Source organism: Pinus tabuliformis, chromosome 6, assembly GCF_031772625.1.
Source record: "Pinus tabuliformis cultivar Carrire ecotype Pingquan chromosome 6, CPIR1, whole genome shotgun sequence".
Classification (NCBI taxonomy): Eukaryota; Viridiplantae; Streptophyta; class Pinopsida; order Pinales; family Pinaceae; genus Pinus; species Pinus tabuliformis.
The window spans coordinates 1759468700-1759484630 of record NC_142292.1 but is presented as its reverse complement, the minus strand read 5'-3'; the positions used below and the strand labels follow the sequence as shown (position 1 = coordinate 1759484630).

At 38.7% G+C, this 15931-nt stretch overlaps 1 protein-coding gene across 1 annotated transcript; it reads right to left on the bottom strand.

The window, feature by feature from the left end:
* Positions 1-9558: 9558 nt before the first annotated feature.
* LOC149265970 (uncharacterized) lies at positions 9559-15607 on the bottom strand. The gene is made up of 3 exons (XM_089406689.1): positions 15415-15607; positions 14060-14937; positions 9559-13227 (listed from the first exon to the last, which is right to left on the bottom strand). The coding sequence occupies exons 1-3, from the start codon at positions 15605-15607 to the stop codon at positions 9559-9561; spliced, it is 4740 nt and encodes a 1579-aa protein (XP_089262815.1).
* Positions 15608-15931: the final 324 nt, after the last annotated feature.

Sequence of the window (15931 nt, the reverse complement as noted above, 5' to 3'; positions counted from 1 at the left end):
AGGGACATTTTTTTGTATGGTTGTAGTCGTAAAAACACCCAGTCGCCTACATCAAAACTTATTTCATTGTGATGTTGATATGCCTGTTGTTTCATTCGATTCTACAAAAAGTAAGGTTATCCTTTAAGAGTTGGAGAACTTTTTGTTGATGCTCAATGTGATATTCCACAACTTGAACCTTATAATGATTGTTTAAGACTTTTTGTAGATCAAGATAAATAGATGATTCCGCTATTTGAACCTCTAGTGAAAATAATTATGCAATTACACCCCGTTGTTCTTTCTTTAGAAGCTTTGACATTCCATTAAAGATGATTATCTTTCCTGGTTTCCATGCGATACCCATTAATTCAACTTCCTTTCCTTCCCAAAAAAATTTCAAGAAAAGTTTTTGAAAATTGAAAGCTATCGACCCCAATATTGTAAGCATTAGACTCCTAGTCCAACATCAATGCCACCCATTGGAATGGAAAGAATTGGACTATTCAAGACATATTCTCCCATATATAGCTTGATATTATGGCACTTTCTAAAGAAATTTATGGTTCCTCCATTTGCAACCATTACTTGACACTATGGTGCTGGATATAGGAAGCAATTCAATTCCTTGGCTATATTACAATGAATGAAATTATGGGTATTACCTGAATCAATCAACACTATTACCTTTTTCTTCTTGATATGTCCTTCTATCTTGAGAGTTTGGGGAGTGGTAATTCATGTCAATGTATTACACGATATGTTCAGATTCATTTCTTCTTTCTCTGGGGTTGGTTCCTGGCGTATATCTTCTTCTTTTGACGTTTCTTGTTCATTTTCTTCCTCCCCTTCCCCATCTATGTAAATTAATTTCTTCTCAGTGCACTTATGCCATTTAGTTTATTTTCTATCACAATTGCAACAAAGTCCTTTTGCTCTTTTTTCCTCCAATTGTTGCGATGTCAACCTTGTAGGTTGTGGAAGACTAGGACCAACAACACTTCCATCTTTATAGTTGAGTGGTAGACTTCCTTGTTTCCATAATTTTGCTTTCAATTTTTCTTGCCACCTTGAATGCCTTCTCCAATGAATCAAGTTCCCAAAGGCGAACCTCATGTTGGATGTTATATTTTAAAGTCCCTATGAATACATCAATCCTATGCTCCTATGGAATATTGGTTACCCTAATATTCAATTTTTGGAAGTCTTCAATGTGCTCTGCCATTGAACCCTTTTGTTTGAGATTTATTAATTGGCTAAAGAAGGTGTTGCTCTTTGTATCTTCATAATGTGCTATCATTTCCTCCACAAAAATTGACCACGTGACAAGTGGTTTAAGATAAAAAATGAATCTATACCATACAAATTAATTGGGTTCTAAATATAATGATGTAATATATACCTTTTGTGAGGGTTGCACATCATGTATATCAAAATATTGCTCCATCTGTAGTATCCAAGTTACTAGATCCTTGCCATCAAACTTCTTCATATCTATATTTGGAATGTGGTGGTTCTTAAACCCCACATTGGAGTCTGATATTCCTTTTTTCTTCATCATGATTTTCATGGATTGCCTTGTCACCACTGGGACACCTTTTTTCTAGCAACTTTTCCAAACCTTCCTTCAACCCCTCTATCTTGACATTCATCATTACTTCCATGTCCACTTTTAAACCATCATTAAAAAATCCCATGTCCCTTTTTATACCATCTATCTTAACATTCATCATGGCTTCCAATTCATTTTTTGTTACTTTTTGCGAGGGAAATTTGTTGCACTTGGTCTCGCAATTTTGATATATCATGTTGCATTTCTTCCTCTTCTTCATGTGTCATAGTAGAGCTTGTGGGTTTCTTACTAGGTGTTTCCATTTTATTTCTTTGGGGCATCAATTAATGATAATTATGCTTCACTATGCCCTTTGAATCACTTCAAACTAATTTTTCAAACAAAACTTATGCAAATTTTTAAAAAGACTACACACATTTTTTTCACTTTGTAGGAGCTCGATATTGAATCTATTGTATCTCTGTAATTTTAAATCTCCAAGGTATGAATTTTTTTTTTTGTGGTATCACTCACAATCCTCTTTCTAACCCCATAAGACTAATTGAGACTAGATTCTCCAAGAAAGAGTTATTCCAACATCCCACGATGACCTGATTATAGAATGGTTCAGTAGAGTGAACTTGTATGAAGTGCCACATGTTACTATTTCAACATTTGGCCCTAAAAATGATACCCAACAAACTAAAGTCCATCCTATTTCTGTCAATTTCTATGAAATTTGAATCCAATGTTCAGAGAGAAAGTTATGATGATTTTCCCAGAGTCACCTGTTTGAGATGGAATTCTAGAGCCTAGAAAAACCCTAAATTCCTCTGATCATATCAATGAAGATGTAGCGATAGAAGATATAAAATTCGTACATGAGGTTTAGAAAGATTTCAAATCAAATAGATTTTAATTTCAGCTTCTGAAGCATCGTAGACAAAAAAATTATAGTGAAAATTCCACGATGACCTATTTGAAGCAGCGAAACCCTATAATCGAAAGCTTTGATACCAAAGGTTATGCAACCAACTCAAAAAATAGAAGAAGAGATAGATCAACGACTTCAAAATAAGCCTCTTCGAGGGTACAACCTCCTTTACATTACACAAATGAACAATTCTTCCATGATACAAATTAAAAAACCTCCTTTCTATATATAAGAGTCTAAGGGGTCACAATATAATCAAAGTCGACATAATAATAATAATGTAAGGGCATAAAAATAACAATAGTGGGCTTCTATGGGGCACAATAATAGAAATATGGGGATTACATGGGCATAACAGTACAATAAGGGGGTTTCACTAATAATAATAATGGGCTACACTAGTAGTATAGAGACCTAATAGTTGTTTTTAAATCCACTTGTTGGGATTTCTTCCCCATCAACCCCTCCCCTACCATCCCTACACTCTACTTCTTGTTCTATTCCACCTCCCTCCCCAATCACAAACCTATCCTTTTGTTCAACACTTTCCCCTTCCTCTCATCCTTTAACACATCCCTAATTACACTCTAAAAAAAAAGAAAAATTATAAGTAGAAGAGGTATATACTTTTTCCTTTGTATTCTTCCTTTATATCTTTGCAATTTAGGACTAAATTATTCATTTTGTAATAGTTCTACAAGAATCCTTTTGCAAGTAGCCATGTCTTGGATCTTGATATTTGAGTACCATATTTTCTTCTAGCTTCATTCTTGATATATGTTTCGATCCAAACTTCCTAGCTACATCTTATAGACTTACTAATGTGTTTACATTGTATATGATTGATAATAATATTAAGATAATCCTTTAACCCTCTTATTTTCATGTGTAAATCATTTTGCTCAGTTTTTTGTACATCTTTGATAATATATTATTTCTTTACAACTTAACATGACCCTTATAATCTATATCTTGGAGTAAAAGTATTTAGGTCTCGAATCCATTGTGGCTTTATGACTTATGTATTGGTTCCTTTGAAAACTTATATTACAAACCCTTATACCTTTACCATTCAAAATGGCCTTGTATGGTTACTCTCTCTCTCTCTCTCTCTCTCTCTCTCTCTCTCTCTCTCTCTCTCTCTCTATATATATATATATATATATATATATATTCATTGTTGCACAATATCTCATTTCTTCCAATATTGTAATTAACCAATGAATCACTTTATTTTGCTTGCTATGGTTATAATTTATATATCTATCATTCTCCATCGATTACATTACTTTCACAATGTCATTGTATTAATATATGTCATATATCTTGTAAACGTTTAACTCTCGATTTCAATATATGATATATAAGTTGTAAATCTCTAACTCTCAACTTCGATGTGGTATAAGTTAATATGAATATGCTTCCACAGTATTCCAAAGTTAGAGTTTCTAGTGATACACATACATGTCTCTCTGTGATGCTAACATGAAGGTTCATTCGACCTACCCTTTCAATGACTGTGATGAGATCTATTTAAATCAACAGTGACTAGTTAATTAGGGTTTTCTTTGGGTCAATGACTACTTTCACAATTGTTTGTTTGCTCATTCGTTGAACAATACTCTAACATGACTTTGATGCTCTGCAACTAAGGTTTTTTTACTCCTTACTGCTTTGCGTCGATGATTAAGGGGTAAGAACTGTCTCTACAGGTACTCTTTCTTTGAAACATCAAGGAAAAATTGTGAACCCTTGTTTTTTATCGAGTTTTTGGTTAGAGGTAACTATTTCTCGTTACCATTGTTTACATTTTTATATAATTTTATTTGTATACCTTACCAGGGTTTGTTCTCAAGGTATTCACTCTTTTTGTTTCTAGTTTTTGTAGGTACATTCGATGGTATTTCTTTGAATTTGTACTGGTCCCCTTTTCATTAACTTATGTCATCAACCATGTGAGAATTTTCGAGGTTTTCATTCTTGTTTTGATAATTTCTTCGTCATGAGAAAAGTCACAACGTTCCACCATGTAATTTTATAATGGTAACCTCTGTTAAATTGTTCATTAATTTTTTATTGTTACTAATATGGTTCCAGGTTAAAAGTGTTGAGTTTTTAACCTCCATTATTCCATGTAATTGTTTACAGGATTAATGAGTTTCCATCTCTATCGACTAATTTGTTGAAGATCTAGGGTTTCCTGTTCTCAATTCTTTTCATAATGGCTTGACTGCTTCTAGGTATACACATATATATTTTTCTTTTGTCCTTACTTCATATTATTCCTTGCTTTGTGGCTAGGGTTTTTCTTATACTCTAGGTTTGTTCCACAATGTTCATTAGTTTAATATCTCGATTTTGTCGTTGTAAAGTTTTTGAGGGTTTTCAATTATGAACTCATAACCCTTAGGGTAAATTATGACACTCCTTCTCTTCGCACAATTTCAGGCTTGAATGAAGGTCTAGACCACAAATTCACATGCATGAAGATAACCATGAATTTTGTTTTCTAGATTACCTAAACTTCTATTAATTTTCCAGCAAGGGTTTTAACCCTACAAAGGCATGTATACATAATTTCTTTATGTATCATTGTTTCTATTCTTTTTTTGACTATAAATAAGATTTTTTCCACAAGACTTACATTTATACTCTTTGTTTAGGTTTTAATAAGCCCAAACATTATTGTTACTAAAATAAGGCTATCAATTTGATTTCCATATAACCCTTTCTCATTTAATTTTTTTTTATCATACATGTATATGACCAAATTTTTTGTATCTTGGGTTATCCCAAACTTCCATAATATCTCTCTCTCTCTCTCTCTCTCTCTCTCTCTCTCTCTCTCTCTCTCTCTCTCTCTCTCTCTCTCTCTATTTTATTCTGGCATTTATTTGTAGCTATTTATATTTTATTAAGAGTTATTAAAAGATTATACTTCGCTAAGGAAGTTTTAAGTTTTTTCTATGCTCATGGAAGTCTCAGCTAATATTTACTAGGTTGGGTGGCATGAACCCCTGGTCTCCTCTTCTGCTTGGGCTATTTTCAGGATCAAGATCCATGGATTTTTAGTTTTAAATATATATTAATTAAACTTGTTCCTCCTATGGTTACTTCCTGTAGGTAGGTATGATATGTAAAGGATTTAAGCCTTTGTTGTACTGAGGTTATGGGAAACTATATCCCGTGTTTTTAATAAATATGAATACAATTCCTGTTAATTGTTCTTAATGTCCTCTGTGACCCCCACTTGTATTATCCTAACAATGATTACTAAGTCAATGAACTTTGACTTATTACTAGAATGCATATATATGCAATTCCTTTCATATATATCTATTTTTTTGTGTTATAAATACTCCTTGAAAGACTTTCCTTGTTATTCTCAAATACTTGTTTTTGTCATGTATTTCTTTTCATATCATAATTACATTGAATATTTTTTATGCATGTAAAGAAATGCTCTATAACGTTTTGTAATATTCAAAGATTATCTTCTTGGAGATATGTACATTTATATTTTATACCTGTTAGAGGTCTTTATATGACCAATTCTTACAACACACACACACACATATCGTCCTTGTCCTATTCCATTTCTCGAAATAATAAGATTTTGTATCTAAATACTCTATCTTTTTTATATTGTTTACTCTTACTTTAACAAAGTAAATACTTAGAACCTATCCTGTGTATATAGCTGAACCAACATAATAACATGTACTTGCATTTTCACATATGAACATAAAGTAAATTCTAAACGAGGTCAGTTTCATTCAAATTCATTCCTATACTTATATTATTGTACTTTTATGTACTAGACATATAATACATAAAGTCATTTTTCTTTTAAACTAGGTACTACTTAATGCTTTTGAACAAATATTTAAGACATACATCAATACACATAAAATGAAAACATATTAGTACACAATATAAAACCTTATTGTTTCACATCATTAAGAAAATTATCCACCATGGAGAATTTCAGGGTACCGGCCTAATAATATAAGTCTAGAACCAATATAGGAGTTCACCAGCTTCACCCAACCAATGACACTTTGTCCTCCAAAGCATCCCCTCAAGCACAATTCTACAAGTTCTTTTTATCTTTGTCCTTTTCTCTTGTTCTTCCATAGTTTAACACTGCATACTATTCACCCAACAATAAGAAAAAAACAATTTCCCCTTACTAATCATTTGGTAGTTGGAAACTACTTCCAGCTTGCCCAATAGGTGGTAGGTAGTTACTAGCTCATTTATGAGCTCTACTTCCCACTTGTAAAGACATCATCCTAACTTTTAGTGATGTTATGGATCAACCATATCCATAATTATAATAAATCCAATCATTTAGATTAAATGCCCAGGACTTAATAGATGGGTAATTACTAACCAACATTAACTTACATCCTTTATATCTTTCAGCCATATATAGCTTATGTACTAATTTCCAGGCTTTTTATTTTTATTAACAACATAATAAATACAAGATTTACATTCAACCTTTATCAGCTCATTACACTGATAATTTATTCCTAAATAAGTCTTTTAAATTAATACACCATCACACAACCATATATACTAATATTCAATAAAAGCTTCAAGTCAGGGGATATCACACCCTCCTCCACTTAAAGTTGACACCATCCTGGTGTCTACTCATAACTTTGGAATTCATTCCATATTGCTAAAATAGAGATGGATATGTTTATTTAAAATCATCCTCCAACTCCCATGTTTTCCTCTTATGGGATGAAATGCTTCCACTAAAATTTCACTTGAGCTATATCTCTATTCTAGAGCGTGATTACCCTCTAATCTAGAATATATAGAGGTTTTGCCAAGAAATCTCCCTCTAGTTCTACTTGTACAACATTCCAATCAATTATATGAGTTGATTCATGTACATATTTCTTTAATAAGGATACATGAAATACATTATGAATTTTTATATTTTCTAGAAGAGAAAATTGATAAGAAACTAATCTAATCCTCGCTAACACTTCAAAAAGGTTCACAGTATCTGGGTGATAGCTTGGCATAATTTCCAAGTATAAGTGTGATTTTATTTGGTTTTAATTTTAAATATACATTATCACCAACATTGAATTCATTCTTAACTCTTTTCAAGTCTGCATAACTCTTCTATCGATCTTGAGTTGTTTTTAAATTTTGCTTAACATGTTTAACCACTTCTTCCATCTCTTTGAGCATATTTGGTCCCAACACTAACCTATCTTCAGGATGGTCCCAACTTAAAGGTACTTTGCATCATCTACCATACAATACCTCAAAATGACTCATCTTCAAAGAAGTTTGATATCCATTATTATAGGCAAACTCAACTAAGTGGAGATAGTCTTCCCACTTAGTGGGCTTGTATACATTCTTAACATATCTTCTAAGATATGATTGGTCCTTTATGTTTGAACATCAGTCTAAGGATGATAGATTGTGCTAAAATTTAATTTTGTTCCCATTCCTTCAAATAAACCCTTCCAAAATTTAGAAGTGAACTTGGCATCTCAGTCTGAAATCATAGTTTTAGGCATACCATGGAGTCTAAGTATCTCCTTCGTGAATATTCATGATATGTTAATGGCCTTCAAGGTAGATTTAGCAGGAATGAAGTGTGTTCTATGAATTCAATGTGATCCATATTTTTTATATTGGAAACATTTTGGTAAAAATCACATTAGAATTATTGTGTCTACATGTTTTGAACCACCTAGTGTGGTTTATCATCAGGACTAAGGTGGAGAGTCTGATCTTGGAAAGAGGATAAATAATAAAAAAGATATAGAAAAAAATAAATTCCAATGGTTGGAATATAATGGTAATATCATTAATAAAAACTATTCAAATAGTATTTCAACTAATGTTCAAAAATATATTAATTAATTAATATATGTTTTTAATGTTAGCTGAAATCATCTTTGAATAATTTTTTTAATAATTTTTATTCACTAGGGAGGTTGGAGTAGGAGGTATCATCATGGGTCTTGACGAAAAAATGATAGCAAAATTCACTTGCAGTATGGGATTTGGCACAAAAATTCAGGCTGAGTACCTAGCATTATGGAAAGGCCTGGAAGTTGCAAAAGAAAACCACATCTCCAACTTAAATTATTTGGAAAATCAATGTTGGTAATTCGCCAATTCACAAGGGAAAAAAAATCCACCAGTATTGACTTGGTGGCCATATGCCAAAGAATTTCTGTTTTAATCTCTCAATTTGAGGATTTGAAATTATACCACATTCTAAGGAAACTGAATTCAGGAGTAGATGAGTTAGCTAAAAAATGAGCCACTTTGACTCAAGGCATCATTGAGATTAATGATCGAATGGATTTTCATCAAATTCCTTAATATGTATTTTGTGCTTCACATGGTTTTTCTTGGTGGGGTAGCGTTCTCCTAAAGTGTCTTTGGAAAGTGACCATGAACACCATTACAATCCTCTTGGATTGCCAAAAATCCCTTCTCTGGTTGGCTCCTAGATCTAGTCGCCTCAGAATGTGCTCCAAGTGGCTTACAGATAGTACAATTGGCTTATCAGGTGGGAGGTGGCTATAGTTGTTGGAAGCGACCATTTATTCACTGTGGGGGGAGAACCAATTCACTTAATGTGAGATGAGCTAATTAGGCTAATCTATCATTGTATGAATTTCATTTTTCTGGTTCAATGTGTCTCTTTAGTCCTACCTCTCCATGGTGGAAATATCTTCAAGCAAAGTGTTGAGGCAAATTAATTACCTATCATTTAATTGTCAACCCAGGGGTTTCGTAAAACTTGCGAAGCGTGCGTGCACTGTATATGCTAGAAATTAACTTTCAATTTAGATTGATCTAACTACGAAACCAAATAACGACAAACCAAATTAACCTTTTTTCCTCTGGAAAAATCATTATATATTTCAATAATAAGCAGTTTTTACATAAGAGTCTGTTATATACAGAGTATCTTCAAAAGTTGTATGTGCAATACCACGCAGGGCATGCTATCAGTTCATTCTATTATGCTGTTCATCCTAACAAAAACCAAAATAACAGTATTTTTCTGTGGAGAGCTGTCAAACAATAAATACATTTAGTGTGCTATTTGCTGATCCAGGGTTGGGTATCCTGGATCTATATATGGCCGATGATAGAATTTTTGCTCCTGTTGATCAATGATCTCTGTAATCTCCCATAGTCCTCTGTCCATCAGCGCTGCCTCCTTGGAAAGTTTGTCGGCACCCTTATTGTGTTCCCTGTATATATGAGAGATAGAAATATGGTTAAAAGCTGCTTTGAGATCGAGTGCTTCTTGTAGAATAGTGCTGAGAGAGTGCATGTGACATGTAGCTGTGCCATTAATCCAATTAACAATGATCTGAGAATCTCCAAAAATATTGATGCTAATGCAATGGTGTCTTAATGCAAAGTGTAGAAGGTGGCGAAGAGTAATCAGTTCAGCATAGTTGTTTGTTCCGACTCCCAGGCCAGCCTTAATGTTGTAATGATGGTTTTCTGTAACATGGAGGATGAAACCTCCTCCGCAGCTCTGTTGGTTTGCAGCACCGTCGAAAAATGCCCAAGGCATGCTTGGGTCGATGGGAGGAGGCGGAACGGGATGTCGAGAAGGCGGAGGGGTAGGATCGGGCAGTTCCTTCAGGGCAGCAACAATGCTAGCTTCGAGTAAGGGCCAGTGGATAGGCTTTTCATCAAAAATGGCTCGGTTTCTTGATTTCCAAATAGCCCAGTTAATAATGATGGGGAGGTTTATCACTTTCGTCCCTTTATTTTTCTTTTCCCAATCATTCCATGCACTTGTGATATCCTGTCCCTCCCAATCTCCTGTGTAATTTATATGCGCCTTGAGATTTCGCCACAGGTCTAAGGTTGCTCGACATCTCATGAATATATGTTCTATCGATTCCGAGGCTTCCTTGCATAGCACGCACCAAGTGGGTCCGTGTATAGCTCTTTTCATAAGCTGATCACCTGTGGGAACTTTGTTCCTTAGAATGCACCAACTGAATAATTTTGATCGAGGGGAGGCAGCGTATTTCCATATGTTCTGCCACCAGTTTACGATATCTTCAGGCTTTCGATGTTCGATGAGGTATATATAGCCTTCCTTTGGTGTGTATACACCGTGCTCTGCTCGATGCCAGACAAGTTCATCCGGCCCCTCCGAGATGCGAATATGAGCTTCCGCTAATGCATCTCTGTATTCATCCCATATGGTGTGCCATCTTCTCGGGATATTTAATTGGTTTGCCGATTTCCATGCTTGATGGAATATGTCTGATTGAGCTGGGTCTGCAATCTGCGAGATGACCTTTATGTTTTGAGCAGATAGAAATGCAATTAGCTCTTGAGGGAGTGTATGTCTGCCTCCACTTCCGGACCAAGGATCAAGTCCAATTCTTGCACTGTTACCGTCTCTGATGCGCCATATTAGGTTGTCCCTGATGAGAGGTAAGGAGTGAAATAGGGCCTTCCAAATCGATGATATACCTGCTTTGTTCCAGGTAGGCAGTCTAACCCAATCGATGATGCTGAGAGGCCAGATATATTTGTGGAAAGTGATATTTGTCCACAGACTGTGGGTTGTCAGGAGAGCCCATCCCATTTTTCCAGCCAGAGCTTTTGCAAATATCGGGAGATCCTTCAGCCCCCATCCTCCCCATTTCTTAGGCAGGGCGATCTTATTCCATCCGATCCATGCGAAGATTCGTTTGTCTTGATTCCCAGCCCATAGGTATCGATTGCATAATTGTTGAAGTTTTGCCAATATGTTCCGGGGTATCCATGCCAGAGCCATCCAGAATACAGGGGTGGCTTCCAGAACAGCTTTTATCAGGATTAGTCTCCCAGCCCTTGAGAGATATCTGTGACTCCAGCATGTTAATCTTTTTTCTATCTTCGCCACGAGCCATACCCAATCAGCAATCTTCTGACTTGTCGGTTTGAGCCAGTACCCCAGGTATTTGAGCCCTCTATCCAGAGGCTGAGGGTTGTAGGGAAAAGCCGTTCTAGCAACATGTGATTCATTTACAGTGGTGCCTACCATAGTGATGGAAGATTTTGATCTGTTCACTTCCATACCCGTTGCTTTTGAGAACAGGTCGAGCAAGCGAGAGAATGCGGTCGTGTCCTGAATGCTTCCATCCAATAATATCAAGACATCGTCCACAAATAGGAGATGAGTAAGGTAACAGATGTCTGATATTTTAAGGCCCCGAATAGTTCCCTCCCTGTTAGCAGAAATCAGGAGCCTACTGAGCGCTTCAATTACCAAGAGAAAGAGCAGTGGCGAGAGTGGGCAGCCCTGACGTAGCCCTCTTTCAGAGTGAAAGAAGTGAGAGGCAGATCCATTGATCAGAATACTGAAGGTGGGGGAGGTGATGCATGCCATAATCCAATTGATTAATGAATGAGGGAAGCCAATATGAATGAGGATCATTTTGATGTACAACCAGCTAGCACGATCAAATGCCTTGGAGAGATCTATTTTCAGCAGAATACATTTGAGGTGTTTGGTCCAGATGGAGTGGATTGCTTCTTGAGCTGATCCAATAGCTTTATGAATCTGTCGATTCTCCAGAAAGGCAAATTGTTGTGGGGAGATATGCCTGGAGAGAATGGGCTTGATCCTGTTAGCAATGATCTTAGAGATAATCTTATAGAGCACATTGCAGAGGGATATGGGGCGGAAATCATCGAAGGATGATGGATTGTCGGATTTTGGGATGAGGGCTATAAATGTAGAGTTAATGGCATGATAGATACTTCCCGAGATCCTACTCTCCTCAACAACTTTGAGAATATCTCCTCCCAGAAGTTCAAAGAATGCAGAGTAGAACTCTATAGTCCATCCATCCGGTCCCGGGCTCTTCTCCTTCTTGAACCATTTTATGGTACCTTCCAATTCTGCCATGGTGACTGGAGCTTCCAGATCCTCTAAATCATCTTCCTCTACAAATCTTGGGAATTTGGTGGCCACATTGATGATTTCCGCCAGATTTGAGCCCACAGGGCTCTTGTATAGGTTTCTAAAGTGTGAGGTACCCAAATTAGATAGCTTGTTGAATGTATCAGCCTGGCCTCCCTCGGGGAGGGGGAGGTTCCAAATGGTATTTGCCACTTTCCTTCCTTTGGCGAAGTTATGGAAGAATCTGGAGTTCTCGTCTCCAGCTTTCAGCCATATAGCTCTACTGCGTAGTCTGATAGATTCCTCCCTTCCCTTTAGGATAACATTCTTCTGATTTTCCAGATCCACCAGTCGGGCCTTGTCATTCTGAGATAAGAACCCTAGATTTCTCTCATCCAGGAGGCCCTTCAATTCGTCCTCCACCTTGATAAGCTGTTCATCTTCAGTCTTCTTTTTCTCTTTAGCCCAGTTGACCACTATATGTTTTAGCTCTGTTAGGTTTTTTACGAATCCCCTTGCCAATGAAGATTCTCGATCAATGGGGTGAGCTCTCCAGTATGTTGTGATCAGGTTAATGAATCTAGGGTCTTGTAGCCACAGATGGTTGAATTTATAAGGCGCCTTTGGTTTCTGTTCCGGTCCCCGAATTTCCAAAACTATAGGTGTGTGATCTGAGATGCCTCCATTGCTTACCCACTGTTTGTATGAATGCAGCCGGTTAATCAGAGGTTCTTTCATGAGGAATCTATCCAATCTTCTGGCCAAGGCTGCCTCTCCTGTTCTTCTATTTCTCCAAGTAGGCTGCAGCTTCTGAACAGGGATATCAATGAAATCGTGCTGCTCCAATAATTGTCTCATGTAATTTGTGATGGGGTCAATCTGGGCCGCCTCTCCCCATGACTCACTGAAGCCCAGGGAGAAATTCAGGTCTCCCCCGATGATGGTGTGCTCGAGAGATAGTAGGTTGCAGCTGAGTATTTTTCTCCAGAAATCTTCCCTCTGATGACAAGGTCCATAAATATTGATTATCCGGAGGGGGAGCCCGAGTTCGATGGAGATGATGTCTGCTCCTAGGAATCCCTATCCGCCCCAGGATGATACCAGTTTGATTGAGCTGGGGTTAATACCGAGCGCCATACCCCCCGATCTTCCCATGGCATCCATGGCAATGAAATTCCATCGAGCCCCTACAGAGGCTAGTGTGCGAGAACAAGATTCTGCCGATCCAAGGGTTTCTTGTAACAAAATGATATCCGGTGACTCGACCTCAAAAAGTCGTTTAAGGGTTAGCTTTTTTGGGGCGCTTGCCATACCCCTACAATTGAAGGAGATGTACTTCATGGTGGACCTATCTTAGGGGGATTTGTAGCTCTAAGGACCCCTAAAATGGTGGCTTGTCGCCCAGCAGCAACTTCTGCGCCCGCATGTCTAATGGCTTTATTGAGGTTTGATTTACGACCCTGGGAGGAATGGTACCCAATGTCAAGAGGGACAATACCCAGACCAGCAATGGTTTCAGATGCCACCGGGATAGGTGCCCTAGGGCGAAGGGAGTAGGGGTGAGATGAAGTCGACTGGGGTGATATGGGTGAGAGGGGCGGAGATGAGAAGGGCAGAGAAGGCGGAGCAGGGGAGGTCGACGGGGGGGAGGAGGGATATCACAAAGTACCATAGTGCATGCAGTTGAATTTTTGTGCACAAGAGAGATATCAGATGATATAGGTTGAGAGATAGGAAAATTACCCGGATCTTTCGCTGCCACTGCTGCAGCCCGTGCCCGAGTCAATGGAGGTGCTAGCGGACCTTTTTGATGCTCAATCACTTTTGCAGGAGTTCCTTGGGGCTCCGCGCTGTTCTTTGGTGAACGAGGAATTGGTGGAGGAGCATTATTCCTTGGTGGTTGCGGCGTATTTGGGGGTGCCCTGCCTGAGTCCGATAGTGCTTGTTTGGGTGATCCATTCTGACTGATGATTAATGGACAATCCTTATATACATGACCAACTTGGTGACACCAGTTGCATCTGAAAGGAACTCCTTCATAATCCAAAATCTGTGTTCTGCTGAATTTTCCCCATCTCAGGGTCATTTTACCCACCAGTCCTTCCCTGGTATCCAGATGTACCAGAATTCTGGCCATGAGTTGGTCATTTGACTCTTTGTATGATCGATCGTGGTCTAGGTATGTTCCCAGTGCATTCCCAATCTTGATGAATGCCTCCTCCGACCAGTATTGTAGTGGTAGCCCTGGCAATCGAACCCATATAGGTCCTGCTCCGATCTGCTCACGTTCCGGGTCAAATAGAGGACTCCATCTTTTCAAAAGTACTGGTGCCAATTCTATGTGCCAGTACTGTGCCAGAACGGTGTTCGTGTGCTCCTCTTTTGCGAAATGAAGTGAGAACCAGCCTCTAGGATGCCTTTGTACCTCCGGCAACTCCGTGAACAGTTCTCCCCAAATTTCTTTCACCCATGATTTCAGTCTTTCCGCCGTGAAAATTCGCCCTCTCACATGGCCTACCAGAGTCGTTTGAGCCAGTGCCGTGGTCTCTTCAAAGTTGGATGGATCACCAAATGATACTGATATGTCCTTTGCGATTTCTCTGATGCACTTAGTCTTCTTTGTGCGAGGAGTTGTGGGATGATCGACAAGCGGATTTGATGTCCTGACCCCGGGGAGGGTTTAATAGGATGGGGTTGAATGGCTGGAGTGCTAAAGCTGCCCGAGGGCCTGATTTCTGCGGAGCTCAAGGGGATTTGCCCCGGCGGCCTAATTTCCCGGGGATGATTCAACAGATCTGCAACGGGGGGGGGGGGGGGGGGGGGTCGCTGTATGAGCAGAGGGAGGGTATACATCAGCCCTAGACTCCGCAAGATCAGCGACAGGGAGGTTTTCTACTGGAGCAATAGTAGGGTTTTCCTCAGCCCTAGCCTTCGATGGAACGGAGGGTTCATTGCTACGGGGCGGCGAGGTGAAATCGAAAGCGAAATCATCGGGCAGGTAAGATGATAAGAGAAGGGCGGTACCTGGAGAGAGGGGAGGTGCCTCCAATGCGGGCTGAATGGGCGAGTTTTGCAGCGAAACCACAGGAGGAGGGAGCTGAACGGCGATGTTGGCAGCAGCTGGTGCAGGAGGCTGTTTAGGGTTACCAAAAATGGCGATGTCTTCAAGTGGGTCCGCCGAATAATCTACCTGCTCCATTTCCTCGATATCCTCCATGCCGGTCAACTGTTAGTTAACCGCAATCGCTGTCAGCTGTCGGAAACCCAAGCTTCCAGATCGCCGAATCCTCCAATCCGTCTCTTGCGCTGTCCGGTCGGCGAGGCTTCCGTGAACCTGTATCTCCTGCGGCGTAAGTCTAGCCCTAACCCGTAGCCCCGTGACCTCTCGACAAAGTACCCGATGACCTGCGGCTCCTGCGGTTTAGATCGCTCCTGCGGCTAAGTTAACCTAGCCCTCGTCGATAGCTCCACGCCATCTTCTTCCAAATTCTAGTCCCAAGCATCTAAGTTAGTTGTAGTTACTGACAAACCAAATTAACCT